Below are 20,775 nucleotides of genomic sequence, written 5' to 3'. Positions count from 1 at the left end.
TGAAATGTGTTAAAAGTTGTTATTAAAAATAATTACCAAATTTTTTGCTAAGCTTTTAATATGTAATATCGCTGCCCCCACTAAATAAAATGGCAATTGCCGTTATAATTTTTATTAGGTTTTTAAATATTTGCAATCTACGAGTTCCAATACATTTTCCATAATTTTCTAGCAAAAAATGGCAAAGGTACCTTTTTATTATCTAAATAAACAATGTAAAGCAGAAACAAGAATAAAAAGATCATATCCAAAGCGTTCTTTCAAGAATAAATATTCAAAAATTGTTCGGTATAAAATTAGCTTGCAAACTATATAAAGATTATAATATTAAATGTATCAATTTTTGAGATATAACCAACATTTAGTTTATCATCTCTCCTGAAAAGTTGCATTTTCAGACTTATCATTGTATTCGGTGGCGGCAGCAATAAAGGTTCTTATATTTTTTTGGACCGGACTCACTGCTGCCCAAATCAAAGTAACTAAGCCCGGGGGAACCCCAACTCCTCGGGTCTAGACACTACTCTTTTACAGAATTGTGAGGAACCATTGCCCTAGGACGTTAATTACGGTCTCAAGGCGTTTGGTGATGGCCCAGTGATGCGTTTGGTGATGGCGCAGTGATGCGTTTAGTGATGGCGCAGTGATGCGTTTGGTGATAGCGCAGTGATGCATTTGGTGATTGCGCGGTGATGGCGCAGTGATGCCTTTGCCGCAGAGAATATTATAGGTGTAAAACGTGTATAATCAGCCCGAGAAGCAATCCTTGTGACTGGGTGCTCATGAACTAAAAAAAATTACGTAAATTTGTACAATAAAATAAACATATTGCCATCATTTTTAATCTTACAGCATACGAAATAAAAAACTATTTTTGTAACGAAAAATTGATTATTGAAGACATTTTAAGTATAAGTAACCTATTTAAAACTTGTAAGTAAAATGAGGGGGGGGAAGACAAAGTAAACAAAGGTAGTTATAGTTTAGAATATCATTTTAATTTTTACAATTTTTTACCGTTGAAACTGACGATCTAATTGCCCTCATCCACCACAAGGGACAACATCATACATCAGAGCATACAAATTCATCAGTTATTTACACTCCAAGCTCGCAAAACACAATCACCCGCATCAATCCATTCCATGTATTGTCCTATTGTAAAGTCCAGTTTACTATACATGAACCTATTTACAGTCCCGGAGGCACTAACACTAGTGTTCATAAATACTGAATCTCATATACTCACATTTACATCTGTCAGTTTACACGGAATGGTCCTAACATTGAATAATGTACAAAATAATTTATAATACACGTAAATAAATACGGCGTTACAATGAGAACATTCAATAATTCAGTGGGGGGAGGAAATGTCGCTACAATTGCATCTAGAAGTCACGGAACCAGAGTCGTCCGTCTGTCTGGTGTCGAAGGATCAGAATAAATTACTTTACACAACGACAAACAACGCGATTCTGCGATATAACAATGGTAAACAACAAATACATAACAAAAACATTCACTTAAATGAAATCTCTGAGACTGAGTGTCTGCTATCTGTAGCGGCTGGAACGTGCACGGCCGGCCGAACGGAGGCGCCGTGCACTGTTGGGCTCCATGCGGGATACCCTCACAATTGGCTGCAGCCAATCCCCTATAGGCAGAGGCCGCTTCTTTTTACTATTCCTATCTCTATCTTCAGTCTCTGAAGCGGAAGACCGGGATGTCCGCTTACACTCTTTCTCCTCATTCTGAGTCTTATACTTAATTTTATCTTCGAGGACAACCTTCAAATCTAATTTGACAGGGCTCAAATCTGATTTATCACGGGTGGAGATATGAAAATCCTCTTTTTCACTTGCAAAATTAATTGATTTCTCAAATGCCTTAACATGTTCTCCATCTCTAGAGTCTTCAGATTTTTTATTCTCTATCACTGTGTCATCTTTCTCTGATTCTGACCTATTGAGGTCTTCATCAATAATAGTGTCTTGAGTTGTTTCATCATCTGGCAGCTCTATAGAAGACCGGTCTAAGCTTTCAGCCTTTTCCGTCTCCATGCTGCTATTCCTTGAACTTTTTCTTGCTTGTTTCCTTTTACTAGGCCAGCCTGTTTTGTTTTTTTTCTTGAATTTACCTTTTTTAGATCGCGCTTGAACACTGCTTTGCTTAATTTCGTTTCTAATGATATCACAATTATCGCATTCCGACACTAAACTTGAAACATCTGGAATGTTAGTTGATGTGGTCACTGTGGTGTCACCTTCCATCACCTCATCAGAGACGTCGTACTCTGCTGCGTCATCAAACACCTCCGACAAAAACTGCTGCATCCTCTCAGATGCTTCTTGTGTTTCAGATTTCACTGGCTCCACCTTTGCATTGCTGTGGGTATCACTGACGGTATCCTCCGAAGCTGTTGACTTGGCATCCTCTGCGTGTTTGCGTCGTTGTAGGAGCCCAGCTGAGCCTAATATGGCTAGAGTGGAAGCATGTTCTCTTGGAGATTTTCTTGGATGTTCCAGAGCCATCAATGCCACTGTCCGTTTTCTGATTTTCTGCTTCTTCATACCGCGCGTGCCATATGACCGCGAGGGACCAGGTCTTTCCTCTCGCTTCCCTATATCGCTAAGCGGACAGCAATTTGGTTTCAGAGGTGGTAACTGACCAATTTCATATGGTAACTTCGGTGACTTTGAATATAATGCTGGAACAAAGAGAAATACTTATTAATATAAATTTTAAACCAGAAACAATTTAATTATTTTGCTAGCTATACATACCAAAATATTGTGGCACATTCTTTGTTAATACTTTGTCTTGATCCTGACGCTTGAAAGTTTCAAACCAAGGCTCACTTTGAGGTACTGATTCAAAAGCAAATTCTAAATTTTCCACTGCAGGAGTATACTTTAGCCTACCATCTTCCCATTTCATGCATTTCTCAGTAGGCTCCTCTCTCAATGGGCTTATCTCAACACCTGGCTGTTCTGGAGGGTCTATAGGAGGTGCCGGTTGCTCAGGTTCAGGGGGCTTTGGAGGTGGACCTACCACAGGTATTTTATTCTGCATTCTTCGCCCTCTTTTAGGGGTTACCGGCGCGCGTCTTTTCGGTTTCCTATGATCTTCAGACCAGCTGTCTTCTTCTGACGATTCCTCTTTCAGAGCCACCGGCCTCGCTAATCTTTGCCGGTCAATCGTGGGTGGTGGTTGCGGTGGAGTTTTCCTTTTAGTTCTCGCGACTTCCTTGTCATTGCCGTCGTCGCTCTCATCGCCATCGGAAGAGGACGTTGAGCTCGTGGAGCTGGCTCTCTTTGGGAACATGAACTGTTCCGCCTCATCACTGAGAACAGACAGTTCCGACCGTCTTATTTTTTTAAATTTAACGACTAGAGGCTTAGTGCCGTTGCAGGCGGTCGGGGAGTCCTTCCTTTTGGCGGTAAATCCTCCGCTCGACCGTAGTTTTGTACTAACTCCAACCACCTTATAGTACTGGCGGTCTTCAGACAGCTGAGATTCGCTGGACCTCTTGCTGCAGCGAGTGTTGTGCTTCTTCTCGTCGTCCAAGCCGCCGTTGCGCTTTGGGCTGTGGTTTCCGTTGACTGCGGACTCGTGCGACTGTGAGCGTTTTGAGCGCTTGGTCTTGGGCTCCGCGTCGCCATTGCAGAGCTTGCGTAAGGACCGACGCTCGCCGTTAACAGGTGTCGCTTTGTCGAGGAACGTGGACACGTCCGCGCCGGAGCTGATTAAGGAGTCCAGCGCGATAAAGTTGGCGCGATCCCTTACAAAAGCGAGGTGGTGGGGCGAACGACGATGTGTCGCCGCGTCCACATAGTCCGTGTTGCACATCTCACAGTACCCACCCTTTGTTTCCTTCTCCTCCCTTTCCTTTATTCGAGGTCTACTTTTCCTTGTCATTCTGAAAAACAATTAAATAAATTACAAATAGTTTTATTTAATTTTTGATATACCAACACTATTTTCGTTGGGACTCACTTCTGCGCGGCGGCGATATTCTTAATGGTAATATTGAGATTTTCTATGGAGTCCTTTTTCTCTTTAGGTGGGTCAGGCTCTAAGGATATTTGGGGCCATTCATCAAACTCCTTGTAGACTGGTCTGCACAGCCTGGAATGTGAAAGGTTTTGTGTGAGCATCTGTCTCATATGTACAGTATGTTGTACAATCCAAATATTGGTTCATACTTGTCCAAAAACTCAATCTTGATATAATGTTTACTGAAGAGCCTGACATGCGATTTACGCGGTGCCGTGAAGTACTTGTCATATAGCTTATCCAATAGACTTATAGCCTGAAAGTTTAATAAATATGCTGTAAACATAGATATATATATATATATACATATGAAAAGAAAAGAAATTGAAAGCAAGAAATAAGTATTGTGTTAGTATGAAAATAGAATATTAGCAACAGGTCATGCATTTAAGAGATTATTTAAAATACATATGAAAGAAATAAGCTTGGATTAAAAACATGTTTCTATATTGTTTGTTTATCCACTTGTATATATCTTTATTTTGTTATAAGATTTTAATGCAAAAGAAGTGTTGGTTATTTATTATTCAACTCATTTACATTATTCAATTTAAATATTAACATTTTTATTATTCAAATATTTTTTTAAGCTGAAAATACAATTTATGGTTATTTTATTATGTAAAATTTCAGTAACAACATAACAGTTCAGAAAAAAGTACTAAAAAAAATATTAATATTAAAAATAAAGTTTGAAAACCACTGACTTTGTTAATAGAAATATAGGATCTTAAAAATAGCTCGGAATAGCTATGTCAAACTTTCAGTACCCTGAAGATTTTCCCAAGGTCCGAATCAAATTTAAAGTGATTAATATTGAAGCTGCAGAGGATGTGCTACCACTGATTACTCCATCAGAAAGTTGGTGAGAAAAGAAAATGTGTTGAATGTTCCAGTCATACTATTTATAAATAATATTATTTACTAATACTATATATAACAGCTTACCTACTTGCTACTTTTACCAAATCCTTTATTGCTTAGCCAACACTCCTTTACCATACTTTGAGCTGTGGTTTTTCAATGTAACACCACAAAGGCTTTAAATCAGTTTTTGAAACCTTTATCATAGTAGATGGGACTATTTAAATTACTTAGATAACATATCTTTTACTGTATTGTATATTAGGACAGTTTTTCAATTATGGTAAATTTTGTATAAACAGACTTCCAATGATATGTATTCTTTAAGATTAGGTAGTCATTGTTTTCAATCACATTAGTGCTAATGTACTATGTGGCTCTTATAGTTTCACTAATACTAGGTTTGCCGAACATGATTCATCAAACTAATCAAAAAAGGTGACTGCCAGTGACAAGATATTTGGATCTATGTAGATTTAAACTTGTTCATGTTTAGAGTTTTGTGACATGTTAGTGTTCAGGGATTGGTGATAGGGAGCTCTGTTTGGCAGCCAGAGTGGGGTGTGGAACACCCTTAAGGTTTTGGCCCCTCAGTGACTTTGAGTTTGACATAGCAGAGAGCTTTAGAATAAGATAAGAGGAGAAATGAATAGAAGCGAGCGAGGTGAAAGATAATGCCTGATATAAATATACATGAGTGAAGCGGACCTTGTGTACAGTGAGGTGCACGTAGGCGTGGGGATGGGGCGGCGCTGGCTGGGGCTCCGGCCGCAGCCGCTCCAGCATGGCATCGGCGCGCGCGCGCCCCTCACGCCGAGCGCATCGTGCCGCGCCGCGCCCGCCGCCCACGGTAGCCCCTGCGCTCCGCCCCACCACGTGCGTCACGCGCGGGGTCAGGAACACCTCCTCACGCTGGAACACAAACACACTTCACATTAATAACAGTTATACCACAGATACCTTCATGCATGCATGTTAGCCCCTTGGCAGCAATTCAAACCCAATGTCAAATTTGAACAAAATGTTGACACATTAAATACATAATAAAATTATAGCTCTCATGATTTTTCTGTAATGTTTAAAATAATATATTGAAAACAATGACTGAAATAATTTAATAAACAAATATTTCACTTGAATTTAAAGTTTAATCAATTAGCTATAAATCTGCATGTACGGAAGAAGCAAATAACTTGTGAAACATTACTCAAAACACGGCAAGGAATAAGACTGATGGAATCAATTCCATAGACATAAATATTTTCTGATTTCATCCTAACAATATAATACAATATTAAATTAAATTATTTTTATATATGAATTAATTTAATATTGTCTGAATCAGGATGTTATAAATATTAAAATATAATATCATAACCAATAGACATCAATTAACAACTTTCTTTCAAACTTAACACACAAACAATCGCACCCACACAATTGTATACATATACAGGTGATTGGTTAGGTGTAAAAGCTTCCAATCACCCTGTATAGTGATCACTCTGAAAAATGTTACCTCAATTTATTTTTTCTACTACAATGCTAAAAGCCTATAACTTTTAGCATTATAAAATATATATAATTAATTTGAATATGCATATCATTGACAGCAAGCATACATTTTTAAAACTTTTCTTCCTGTTACTAATAACCCTGTTTATTTCAATGATTTTTTATTAAATCTCATCTTATTTTGAAACTTATAAATATTATTAAACTTATATAATACATTATAAAATTTAATACTCCTAAACCAAAACAAAGGTAGATACATAGTATTTCATTACAATATTCATACATTGTAGAAGAATGAATTGTTTTCTATAGCAACACAAGATTTTGCATGTTTCAACAATACTATATTGTTTATAAATTCAATTGTACAATATGTATAAACATTTTACCTTTACACATAAATTATAATTTTAACAGATAAAACATAGTTTTTATGAATAAACAATGCTCAAGTAATACAATGTGCATTATCAACTTTTGCAACTTATGATTTATTACTGTACAATCTGTTTACAGCAATTTTTTTAACAATTATAGCTTATACAAACAAATTTTTTATACAAAGAAATGTAAGATTAATTAAAAGTATTTGTTCCAAAATTTTTTTTAATATTTAAAATAGCAACAAGCACATACATAAAAAATATGTGATTTAAACAATAAGATGTATTAAATAAGTCTCAATAAAAATTATTATAAAATTATATAATTTTTTTTTATTTATTCTTACACTGGATAACAACTTCAGTCAATAAAGTTGACAATATAATATGTACACACAAAACGTGATTAGTGTTGTCAGAAACGAAAATCTTGGTGATCATTTTGAAAAAGTGCATGAGGCAACTCTAATAAGAGATGTCAGTAAAAATTGTCAATGCACAATGTGAAAGTAAGCAAGAAGCATACATGCTGACCTAAAACGTAAAATGCATGTTGCAATTCCGACGAATTGGTTGCAAACGCTGACGATGCTAAGACGAGGCATTTGAACGCGTGTCGCCGGACAAACATCGCGACTGTACTAGGAAATAAATTGTTACGGGTGCGAGCGAGCGCGGGATTATCGACGCCGCACACCAGTCGAGATTTCCTTGAAATACAGTCGGCACCGACGCCGGCTTGCACCAGAGCGCGCCAACTGTCCCGCGCAAAAAAATAACACACACTCCGTCCCTCGCACAAATCTCACCCGTAAACACATATTCTTAAGGAGCACAACCCCTTGACAGATGTAAAGCCATATCAACTGTCAAAAATTAGGCATACACACGCGTGAGGTAAAGAAAACTACATTTGAAACGACTTTTAAATGGATGTAGTGCGCTGCACGGGCGGGCGCGGCACGGCCTCGGCCCGCTGCATTTGCGCTGCGACGGCGGGCACAGCGCGACCATACAAAAGATGACCTAAAACCGAACGCGCTCTACGCGCCTAACTGAACGACTAGCGAACTTAGTTTAAAACTGTTTTCTAAACAAACCTGACACGAGCATCATGTTAATATTAGCATGTGGGCAACGTATGCCGTCTGTACTTACACAAAAGCCGTCCGCGAGGCCCCCGCGCGCCGCTTATCACAAAAATAAGTAACTATATACTAGTCACTGAGACGGCCACTTCGTCACTTCTCAATTTATGTTGTATTCTTGTTTGCAACAAACAAGTTTTTATCAATTAAATGATTACGCACTTTCAAATATTTCAATAGATAATTGCGGTACTTTTTCTTGTATTTTGTCCACATTTGCTATATAAATTCGTGAAAGCAACAACAAACACAAATCTGTCACACAAGATGGAGATATTTGCTTAGTCCTCATTTCGTCCACTAGCAGCGCTAGCTGCGAAATGAGGGAAGGGGAAAGTTTTCATTGGTTGGTCCGTTAAAAGCGTTCCGTTTCGTTCATTTTTATATTTAATGTATTTACGCAATAAATTTCTTCAACTTTCATATAAAAACAGTTATAATAATTAGAGTCTGCTTATCTTTATAAATAAATAGTATTTTTGGATCCTTTTAAATAGTATTTTCTCATTTATACTTTTATAAATCAACATAAGCATTGCGATAAAAAACGTTATGTAAATGTTAGAAAAGGAACGTTAATAATATGACTAAAGTAATGAGCACACAAGACAAGGTAACCGCCAATCATTTGGGGGTGCCGTTAAATTGAACGTATTATTTTACATATAACCAACAAATTATCTGCAACGTATCCCGTGTTTTTGTTCACGACTTAACATTAGGTTTGTCGGTTGATTGAATTCACTCACCAGTCCCATGTCCTGCAACCTCCTCGATATGGATCTAGAGAGCCCGGGTTCTTGAATGTCCAAATAGAAACAAAAACTTTTTCTTACTGCAAAAATATTAAAGTTAAAAGTTTAAAAAACTATTTCAAAAAATAAATATATTATATTTTTTTTTTCTGAAATATGGCGCACCTTTATTATATTTTTCTTGAAGGTTTAAAGTCGACACCATGGTTAAGTCAAAATATTATTCACTAATAAGATAAGATGTCACTAACGTACGATAAATCTTATTCATATTTTTATTGCATCTAATTATTAAAACACTTCACTTGAACATATTTAATTTAAAGATTATGCAATTAATGAGGATGAAATTTTTAAATACTCCATTCTTACGCTTCGTAAATATATGTCTTGAACCTCGTACGCGAATGTCACTGACAGCTGAGTTCAATAGACTATTCTAAACACGTCAATGATCTATGGTATAAATCGATGCGCCAATCGATAACATTCACTTTCCTTTAATATAGCCTGTATTTTGTAATTTACATTGTTTTAGCTTTATTTCGAAGCGAATAAACATTTTATAACTAAATTTAAACGTTTTTTTTTACGAAATGTATTTTATTTTGTGTATAAATGATATGAAGTTTAAGTATAACTAAAGGTATTAAGTACATATTGTGTTTTTATAAACATATATCTTTCGTTTAAATTAAAAATTATGTTGTTATGTATTTCAGTTTAAACAGTATAAAAGTTACGCATTGAATAATCTGTTGTATTCATTTTTATAATCCTTGAACGCTAGCGAACGGCCTGTAGGCAATGGATGCGGCGGTACATGGCGGTTATGTACGTACTCTATCGATTACTCATGTTCGTTATATACCCGCATGTACAGAAGTGGACGTCATTCGCGTACCTAGATAGGTAGGTAGCGCTCGACCCGTTTATTTGTAACAACTCCGATTTAGGACACGCAAATGCAATTTTGTTTATGAATTTCGCTTATACATCGACGCTTTTACTAATAAATATTGTTTAAAAATTGTCAAATACTTATTAATGACGTATATAAAAATAAATTTATACCATTTAATTTTGTTAATGCTAGAACGTTTTTAATATACTTTTTTTTATAATAAAATCTAAGTGCTTAAACGTCTAAATATTATTACGCACCTTAATATAATACATATTAAATAAATTACATTATTGTATTGTTTGTTTGTCGGCATATATTGGATGAATAACTTCATGGAATACTGGGAGGTCCGATACTTAAATATTTATACTATAACGTTTACTATTGAAATAAGGCTGTATGTAACTTGTTACGTTTTAAAATTATTCCATTGCAAGCGTAAGTCGGCTGCGAGCTTGATTTGAAAACACTATTTGAATGAATATAAATTCTATATTACATTGGGGAATCAATAGTCCGCACGCATTCTGAATCTACTTTTGATACCATTCAACACGTCCGGAAATATAGATTTGTGTTTTCTGTCAAAATATTCAGATTTAAATTTCGGCAGAATGTTTAGATTTGTTTACATTCAATATTTACCTTGTTTCGATCAATATTGCAAATTACAAATATGTTTACCTTACTTATTAATCATATATTAATTATTATTATTTAAAACAATAAATATACTTATTTATGTTACGTCCAATATTAAAATTTGACAATTTATAGATAAAAAATACAATAATATACATAAAAGATTAATTAAAATAAAAGATTATTGAATATTTAACAAATGATTCTTCTATATTCACTAAAAAAAAATATATTCACTTAATACGCCTTCTTTTTTTCTCCAGAATTACACGACTATTATCACAGCCACTGTATAAGAAAGAAATACGTTTTGAGATGAACAACCTTTGACTCGGAGACACGGCACAGATTTTGCTGCCTTATTAATAGGTGGCGCAAATAAGAAAATCTTACACGAATTTTGAAAATTTTTAATTTTTCAAACATCTGAAACGTTTAAGGTTATATTTTAATTAAAGTAATAATTGACTATATTCGAAATATAACCTATATTAGTTAGATACACTGACTGTGGTTCAATTTTAAAATTTTATTTTTTTTATATTTTCTTGTATTCCTTTCGTATAATTTGCATTTAGATAAAAAAATTATTGACATTGCAAATAAAATTCCACATGTTTGTTTGATTTTTGCAAAAATTAGAATTATGTTTTTTTAACACCAGATGTCTCTAATAGAAGTCTCTTTAATTACGAAGAGTGATATCGATTTTTTCTTAATTTTAACCAAACTTCTTCCTTTGCTTTATTTGGTTTAAAACTTTTTTTATAATAATGACAGTTCTGAAATTTCTTTCTTTTTACTTCTAAATAATTCTTTTGAAAGTATTTGTTTAAGTGTAGTTTTTTAGTTAAATCTTAAAATTAGTCTTCTGTACACCCCATGAACTGTGTTTTGAGAAAAAATAAAGTAAATACTTTCTGTTTTTTTTAACCTTGTATTTGTGTAAATAATTTTAAATTATTAATATTGTACTTCATTAGTTTCTAGTTTTTATACATTTCTTTCAATTAACATATAAGAAATTTCCTTATGTTTAAAAATACCTTTACACACAATATACTATTATATTATTTGCCTTACGATACAAAATAGCAAAATTGAACTGTAAATAATTAATTAGAAACATTATAAAAATATGTATTTTTTAATTTCCTTTAATTTATATGGCGAAATACTTAAAAATTATTTTTTCGAAAAATATAGAAGAAAGGAACAATGAATTATAGAATCAAAGCTACCTTTGTTGCTGCTCTTGTTATAAATAGGTAAGCCTTTGTTATTCCTTTGATTGTAGGTGTTGCCACCTACAAAAAAAATGCTACAGTGGACATCCAGAAGTAGTACCGTTGAGGCTGAGACACGCTCTAAATTGTCCGGATGACAAAAAGACAGGCACCTTACAAACTAATTCGAAGCTAATCAAAAACAAACTGAACTACAACGCTTTCCGAAGTAGCAGCACAACCTACTAAGTCGAGATTTGACTCTCGCATGCAGTTATGCATATCGGAATGCTTAACGCCTATTGAGTGATAACTCAAAGGTTCCATTTAGGGTACCTTTGTGCTAAGTCTCCCGTCTTAGCGATATAATGGCTAGTCGGCGTCCTAAACCAATGTAACAATTTGCAGCTGCCACACTTTGCATATAAATGTTGTCATCCAATTGTTAACCCGCGAGTTCTGAATTATGGAACACTTTAAATATAAATAATCTGTCATGTTGACAGATGTCAACAAGACGCAAGTTGTCAAATGTCGCCACTAAGCACTCACGCGCCGCTTGATTTCATTATATTAAATTAAATTTATATTGGTGTATAGATAGCTATGTATTTCTATCAATATAAGCATTCCATATTCAATCAGAATGGTCACAATGGTCACTAAAGTGGAAGCGGGCGGACCACATCGTTCGTGACATCGACGGCCTTTGGAGACGAATAGTTCTGGAGGAGGTTACGAGCCAGTAGATCCGGCATAGATAGGCCCACCACTAGACGAACCGAAGATATAATTAACGTTTCGAAAAGTCGCTGGTGGTGGCTAGCTCCAGACCAGTCATTGTGCCGATCTTTGGGCATCGATGCCGAAAATCGATTCTCGGGGAATCGCTCTCCAAAGCAAAAAAGCAAACTAATCAGCTTATGGTGTATCTAACCTCAATTTAACATTTAAAATTAATTGTAAATTTTAAAGAAATGTTTTTGCTAACGAAGTCTGGATCTACAAATTTGACTATATATTCATTGAACGGACAATGTTTTGTTTTATTTTAAAGATATGGAACTGTCCATCAAAATATAACTCGCTGGGGTGTGGCGACTTATTTTTGTGCACTGTGTCCCGGCCACTACCTCACTCCCCCCGTCCCGCGTCTCTTTCCCCCTTCCCAGGCCGACTAGTTTCAGCTCCCCCCGCAGTAGCCAATTACAATTTATTGATTTCAATCACCGATGCATAGGCCGAATTCGTCTTTTTCGTGTTAAATTCGTTAAAGTCAATAGTCACACCTAAAATACATAGAATATCATAGTTTTCTATATTTAAATATTTATTTTTGTTATTTCTGTTCCATCCTGTCCTGTTTAAAGGGCGTAAGAGGAAGTAAATCAATGACAATTAAAGTATGAAATAGTTAAGCATTTGACCGGATGTGAATAATAAAACAATTGATAATCTGTCAAGTTGAATATAACATGACATAGATAATGTCAATTTTGTTACAATAGTTCGTAAAAAAAACTAAAATAAAGATAACAAGTTTTTTTACATCTGAATTTTTATATGAAACGCTTTGTCAATCTATAAACGTATGTATGTTGAGAACGTTTTAAATATATTAAATGTATCGTTTTGTCCTATAACATAATTTATATGTCATCTCATTAACATAAAAATAAAAAAGAACTTTTTAGAAAATTGTTTATTTTGCAAAAGTAGTAGTAAAGAATGTTAGTTGATATACAAATTAAAATATGTTTATTCATATCTCATTATTTTCTTTATTCAACAATTTTAAGTAACAAACAAAAACATGGAGTGATATAAAACTAAATGAAAAAGTAACTATGAAACAAAAAATATATTATTCATTAATATATACGTATATATAATGTACATACGAAACCATAATATAATCAAATTGAGCTAAGCAAGCATCCTTCAACTAAAAATACGTTGATTCGTGAATTACAAACTCGCTTTGATTTGTAAAAGTCAACAACAAACATAGCAGTATTTTTTCTAGAGATCATTTTAAAAATTAATCATTAAAAGAGTCATCAAAGAATTTCGTTTTAAAAACCTAACTATCACTGAAAAATCATTTATTCTGTAAAATTCTTTTAGCCTAGACAGAGATTTATTTGTTTTTATTTATTTACTCTTAATGCACACAAAAAAATACAATGGCGGACTTAACGACATAGACGTTCTCTACTTTAGGGCAGAAAGGAAATAATCGAGACAGGTGCTTAAACTATAATGAAATAGAAGACACCTACTAATGATACAATAACAATACTCACATATATACCTCGTATAAATATTTGTATACAATACATAAATAATATATACATATAATGTAATATATGTACGTCTTGTAGATATATTTAAATAATAATAACTGCCGATGTGTAGATTCTGCTAATTTCTGACGCATATGTTTCCTAAGTTTCCGTTTGAAACTGTAACGGCTTTGTGCCATCTTGACCTCCAAATTCAGCTTACTCCATAGAATAGATTTTACAAAAAAAGAACAGTGAAGAAAGTTACTGACGGTCAGATCCAACAATCTTTTTATTTCTAGTGTAACCTCTTATACATGTTTTTCTTGTTATATTTTATAATATTTTGAGATATTATCTTTCAAGATTATTGTCAGAAAAGGATTAGGAAGGGACAGGTAGAGGGAAATAAATTTAATATTTCTTTTTATATTTACAGGTCTGTTCGACCGAATGAATGACTGGTAGTATGTTATAAAACAAGAAAAAGTAAAAATAATCGTTCTGTTCATGTAAAAAATCGATCAAAATAGTTTTTAAACTACGTATTACGAAAACAACTTTTATTTAAAATAAGATTTTAATTGATCTTTTAATAAAAAAATAGTTAAGGCGTTAGAACCTAACCTCCTGTCATTATTTATTTGGTCTCAAAATATATAATAACAATAATGAGGTAATAATGGAAAAACTATATAATTATGTCAGAAACAAAGAGCAGGGCGTTCACCTGTTGACCAATGATATGGGCGCGTTCATAATAGTGCGATACTATGTATTGTGTGATTAAATATAGCCTATAAGTGCATTTAATTTACATTAGGAGACCTTTAATCGAAATAGGGTAATGTTTATGCATTTATTGTAGAGAATACATAATATTGACTTGAACTGGAAGCAATATTTAACAGCTGACGTAGGCGGAGACACTGTCAAGCTATATGTAATGGTAATTTTTTATTTATTTAAGCGCCATCTCTTGGCGTATTAGTTAAATTATTTATATAATTGCCATCTACTAGCAAACACTGACACTGCATAACATTTTACATTTGTTTAAATTCCGACAAGTTAGTTAAAGATTTGATTATTTCTACGGAAATTTATTATCTTCAAAGTAAAATTTTCTTTATCTTAATTGTTATTTGTAAGCAATTATTTAAATTTAAACAATTATAAATTTCGTTGTAATATTCGTACATGATAGTAGATTATCGTGTTTTACCTTCATCCATCCATATATATGTATAAAAGGTTTTGATTGATGTAATGGTTCATAACAATATTTTTGCAACCATAAGGCTTGCGAGATTTGAAATTTGGTACGAACGTCCTTTTCGCAAAGTAGAACACAGATAAAACTCGACGAAATGTCAACAGTTGATTATTACCTGTTGGACGGATATAATCGGTTCAACGTCCAAAAACTGTTTTTCGTTCAATTTACTACCATTTCTTAGGTTACTATTATAACAATTTTATTTTTAAAAGAAAAGAACTGACATTTTATCATCAATGTAAAATCGTTACGTCTAGTATTAACTCTGTGGGCCAAATATGACTTCGATTATAATCAACGGTAATTTTGATGTATTTAGAAGACTCTCTCATACTTTCTATACATCTTATGATGTAATTATTTTAATATTATTACAAGAGGAGGTGATAATAATATTGTACATAAAAAATAAAACACATTGGTCCCGTTTATACACTTATATTTAGAAAAATTAAATTAGCAATTAATATTATATATATATAGCCACTTTGTAAAAACTTATTTAAGTAGTTAAATATATTTATATATGGTCGTACGTAAGGAGAGTTGAGACGCCTTATAAAAATATATGAACGCCGAGTCACATTGCGCGGGTTAAAACGTTTATATATACATTATAATTTACTTTAAATAATATATTAATAAAAGCGTTAAAAGATTTTGTTAAGACATTGGATAAAGTTAAAAATATTAACATCCCTTCGGGCATGTATAATGACATATGACAACAGTAAATATTTTAATAGATTAAATATTACAATACATTTTGTTAAATTGGTACTACGTAAGTGTATTAATAAATAAGCAGTTCAGAATCATGAAACAATTAGATATCAATTGTTTTAGATTTATTTATAGAAAGATTATCGCTCTAACGAAGAAAGGCGCGAAAATGTAAAATTGGGCAAAGGTATATTAGTTATGGAGCCATATATGTCAATAACAAGTGACTTTTGTATGCACTATCTATGGCTTGCATTTTATTAATAAAAAAATAAAACATTTCCGACCAATGTAACTCGGCGCTGCTCTGAGATTGAAAGGATTAATGTTGATGAAATTTAATTTCATTTTTTTAAACACGTTTTCACTATACGATAGTATGACTTAGAAGTCTAAACTCACATATCAGTCTCAAAATCACCTCCATTCCACTTCCGCCGCTGTCACAGATTATACACAGTTTTTATTTTCACATCCAGGTCAAAGGATACGTATATATTAAAATTAATATTAAGCTTGATTAAACTGTTTGAATTATTTATTTAACTGCGACGATTATTACGTTAATGGGATGGAGTTTCGGTTTGTTCACCATTTGTGTCGCCGTTGATTAGTGGGAGTGGTGGTTTTATAGGTGGCGCTGGTATCACCTGCGAATAAAAACATCATTGTTAAACAATATATATAGGTACCGTAATTATGAAATACAATGAAACATTTATCACGATATTCAACTCAGTTGCACAACACACTCTAATAAACATAGACAAATATGTAAGAAAATATAAATTTCTTCTTGATTTAACTAATATCTACTTATTTTAGACGAAGTCTTTGTTATTAGAAATGTCTCTTCTATATAACAAAGGAAATATTAAAATTATACTCATACGTTAAAATGGCGTTCGATTTTGTTTTTAATGTTTTAAGGTAGTAAAATTATCTTAAAGATATCAAAAATTTAAACCAAAAATAATGCTCATACAAACTTTTTCTTTTGTAATAAGTTTAAAATCATCCACAATACTACAGTAGTGTAACAAGTCCAGTATATTATTATTATAATTTAGATCAAGTCTAATGGTATCCATAGGACATTTTTGTATTTTAATTGTTGAGCAACTGGCAATGTATAATTTTTTATAATGAAATCATAAATTTCATTCCACTTTTAAAAAGAAAAAAAAAAAGGTATGAGAACAAAAATATACATTTGTATTTTTATATGTAAATACTTTACTTAAATGATCAAACATTTTTAAGTATTTTTATAAACCTATATTTTTAAATTTTTGTACGAAAAGACAAATATCTAAAAAAAAAAAATTATAATCTGTATACAGGTAAATTGTGACATGTATGAATGACATTTATCTCGACCCATACATAAAGACTTAATCCATCAAACACAAAACCCATTACCTTCCCAGATTTAAAGCTGTCTATCAAATGAATTTTACAGTTATTTTAAAAATAGCATCTTTTAACTACAAATATATAATTAAAAGTCTTATTGCAAATTATTTTATTCTAAAAAGAACTTATATTCTAAAAACATATCAATACAAAGCTGTTATAAGTTTGTGAATAATACGTGGTAAAAGCTATAAGGGGTGAATCAATAGCTTGTTTTGCCCGCAAAAAGGTTTTACACCTAATTCCAATGATCCTATATAAAGTGGTTTATCTGAAAAAATATTTTTTTATTGGATTGCTACAGACTTCTTGTAGTACAAACTTTATAGTGACAGATTGTAAACAATTATGATGAATTTTCATACATATTATTATTTCTGACACCATTGATTTTTACAGGGTGTACCATACATTAATTGACGGCAAATTAGCTATATCTATATATATGTATGCACCTATAACCAATCACCTTTTATATGATACGTAAATATATAAATTCCCTCCACAAAATAATGCATATTCACCAAGCCTGCAATCACACTAAAAAAACCAAGAAACCCACCACATTGAAGTAAGAAAATGAATGACTTAACTTGAACTACCACCTTCTCTGAATTACCGATTCAATAAATTTGTCAGAAATTCTTATAAATATTTAAAAAGTAATAATTTTTCAACTGCTGACAACACTTATGTGTGACTATATTTAATTACGAATATTTTTTAGGTTAACTGTAGGTTATATGTGTTTTTTCATTGTAAATAAGAAATGGCGGGAAACTTGATTCGAATGTCAAAAATCAAATAAAAAATAATAGTTTTATGATATTTTTTTATAAATGGTTTGATTAGTTTATCTATAATTAACGTTGTGGAAGTGAAAACATGTCAAAATTAATTACGTATTTAATAATATTTAAGTTATAATTTATATACAATGTTAAGTAAAGTTTAATTGAATGCTTTTATGATTTTTTTTACGAGATTTTTAACCCAGAGTTAACAAACTCTATGGGACAACTTTTTCGATTTGCTAAGGATGATAAAATAAAGGTTATTACTGTCAAGTAATTTTAGAAATTGAAGATAAGGGATCAGATATTTAAGTAAAATTATTTGTTTTTACTGTAACAAGGTGAGACTTGAGCCAAAAGGTTGGATGCCAAACGACTAAACGAGTTATTTTTTTTTATTATTCTTTAATGAAGGTTATATAATTGCTGTTGATTATTATTAACAATAAATTTTATTTCAATTTTTTTTATTTTATTTACGTTTATATTATTTAAATGACGGATTTTTATCACGAATTTTCAAAGAATATAATAAATTTGTTTTGTATTTGTTATAAGTATTATAATCATATTAGTTATTAATATTGTGCAGTTTTTTTTAAATCTAATATTTAAGGTCAATACTTTATGTTGGTAGAATTTTTGTAATTTAAACAGTGTTTTATGTAAAAAAAATAAAAGTCGAGTTAATTTTAATGTCATTGTATGATGCGGTGTTGCCAGCAGTCGAGTTGAACGGTAAAAGCTACTCATTGCGTACATTGTTTTCTGTTGTGGCGTCGTCTTCTCTGTCCTGTTAGGAATATTTTATGATTTAATAAAAATATATGAAATATGGTAATAATTAAATTAAAAATGCACATGAATGAATGTGTGGAATTATTATATTATGTAAGTTTATGTAATAATTTTTACACAATGATGTACACATTAAAATGCAATTTTAATAATAACAAAAGAGTAACCTCCTTACATAACCTCAAAATTTTATAACTTACAGCGTAGGGCGATAGGTTGTTAAAACGTCGACTACGTTTATTTTAACAAAGTGTGAGTATAGTCAGTTTATGAGTATGCGTGTGTATGTGTGGTCATCCATGAGAGATGGCACATGTGCAGGTGTGAGTGCGTATACGCGTGTGTGTGTGCCTCTATGTGTGAGTGAGAACATGTCTGTTTGTGCATGCGCTGGTACTCACAGAGGGCTTGGGGCGGTGCGTGTCGACGGCGGCGACAGGCAGCGAGATGTGTTCCTCTCGACAGCCGTACGCGACCGGGGTCAGCTTGATCACCGTGTGCAGCGGCACGTGCAAGTAAGGCAGCTCCTCTGTGGGATAAACATCAAAGTCATCATCATTACATCAGGATTGCATAGACAACAGGCGCTTAATTTCAAAACGTATTCAAATTTTTGACATTTAGTGCTCTTTGGGTGTTTAAAGTTGTAAGCCAGATGTTTCTCCTTACATATAATCTTCTTTTCATTTGATTTATTATTTTATTTTTATAATATTGTATATAATACATTTTAAATGTTATATCACTTATAAACGAACACACAACAGAATCATTATTTGTACGACAACCCGTACAGTACCCTGCAATAAAAATTGCACATCGACCTTTGGAAAGAGACAATCGGCTAATTTCGGCTTCGAGCACTATCTCTGTCCCACTCTACCTATGTGACGTTTTGTCAGTCGTTTTATTTCGTGCGACAGAGATAACGCTCTACGAAGCCGAAATTAGCCGATTGTCTCTTTCTAAATATGGATGTGCAACATTTATCGCCGGGTACTGTACAGTATTTATTACTTATATGTTCTACTAATATACCTTAATGAATATATCCTTTGTAAATATATCCTCTGGCTATCATACTTACAAAAATGTTACAAATATAGTGTTTTAGGTTAAAAGTGTAAAAGCTTTAGCGTAGAATGCTCATTAATTTGCTGTCAAATAATGTATGGTACATCCTATCTAAGAATTAATGGTTTCAGAAATAAAAAATCATTTCCTCATTGCTGAGGGACGAAATCCTCTGGACACCGAGTTATCCTTAGTAAGGAACGGACCAATATTAAGCCACTTCCGCACATGCAGTGGTAGTCGTGCAATGAAATGCACCGCCCGCCAGCCCGCTGATAAATGCGTATGCAGCAAAGAACGCGAATCACACAACCGCCACCACCAAATTACTCAACACGCGTTTCACTCCTCCACGGGGCATCTTCAGGAGTTATGTTACACCGATTAGTGCCAAACACAGAGAGTTATCCTTTTCTTGATTACTCTGCGGGACGTGCTCCTGTCTTTGACATTTTACTTTTTTTTATTGACATTAGTAAGTTGGTGTGCGAGCTTTGTTGAGTTACCCACCAGCAGACTTATCCAGGAAGTATGCAAGCAGGCACCGCATGACAGCCTGGTGGGATACCACCAACACGTTGCCCTGTCGCTCCAGTTCCATGATGACAGGCTCCAGCCTTGCCACCAGGTCTTCGTAGCTCTCGCCGCGTGGGTAGCGGTAGGCGAACTTGTTCGCGTCCCTCGCGTTGAAGTCCGAAGGGTATTTCTGCTGAATTTCCGCGTAAGTCATCTCTTCGCAGATGCCCTGATGATGAAAGAATATTTAAATATTTTCTTATGAAAGTAACTTAAAGTATAGGCACAAAAATAATTATTTAAATTTAGACTTTTATTAATGAGATATACTATTGTGATTAAAAAAGGAATGTGAATTTGTTAATAAAAAGTAAATTCTTTATTTATA

The 20,775-nt window shown here is 33.1% G+C and overlaps 2 protein-coding genes across 5 annotated transcripts in view; both read right to left on the bottom strand.

The window, feature by feature from the left end:
* Positions 1-976: 976 nt before the first annotated feature.
* Positions 977-9,068, bottom strand: LOC137933170 (nucleolar and coiled-body phosphoprotein 1-like). Of its 2 annotated transcripts, XM_068776993.1 has the most exons (7): positions 8,893-9,068; positions 8,722-8,807; positions 5,632-5,835; positions 4,209-4,315; positions 4,000-4,131; positions 2,787-3,922; positions 977-2,710 (listed from the first exon to the last, which is right to left on the bottom strand). In XM_068776993.1, exons 1-7 carry the CDS (start codon positions 8,930-8,932, stop codon positions 1,557-1,559), a joined length of 2,859 nt encoding a protein of 952 aa, XP_068633094.1. In that variant the 5' UTR covers positions 8,933-9,068; the 3' UTR covers positions 977-1,556. The 2 variants fall into 2 exon arrangements, with proteins under 2 accessions (XP_068633094.1, XP_068633095.1); XM_068776994.1 differs by lacking the exons at positions 4,209-4,315; positions 8,722-8,807; positions 8,893-9,068 and adding an exon at positions 7,983-8,253.
* A 6,420-nt stretch (positions 9,069-15,488) lies between these two features.
* Positions 15,489-20,775, bottom strand: part of Pfrx (6-phosphofructo-2-kinase) — a 50,235-nt gene continuing 44,948 nt past the window's right edge. For 2 of the 3 annotated variants that reach the window (XM_068776937.1, XM_068776939.1), the window contains exons 7-9: positions 20,382-20,616; positions 19,199-19,326; positions 15,489-16,439 (exon numbers count right to left, since the gene is read on the bottom strand). In XM_068776937.1, coding sequence (XP_068633038.1) covers positions 16,353-16,439; positions 19,199-19,326; positions 20,382-20,616 — 450 coding nt within the window. In that variant the 3' untranslated portion in view covers positions 15,489-16,352. Of the gene's footprint in view, positions 16,440-18,613; positions 18,793-19,198; positions 19,327-20,381; positions 20,617-20,775 lie in introns of those variants that run through there. The other variant, XM_068776938.1, reaches the window with a different exon arrangement.

The sequence above is a fragment of the Battus philenor genome, unplaced genomic scaffold (genome assembly GCF_028537555.1).
Source record: "Battus philenor isolate CCGP_79_NKW_IND1 unplaced genomic scaffold, ilBatPhil1.0.hap1 SCAF_13, whole genome shotgun sequence".
NCBI lineage: Eukaryota > Metazoa > Arthropoda > Insecta > Lepidoptera > Papilionidae > Battus > Battus philenor.
Note: the sequence above shows the minus strand (reverse complement) of the source record. Positions and strands in the feature narration are given on the sequence as shown.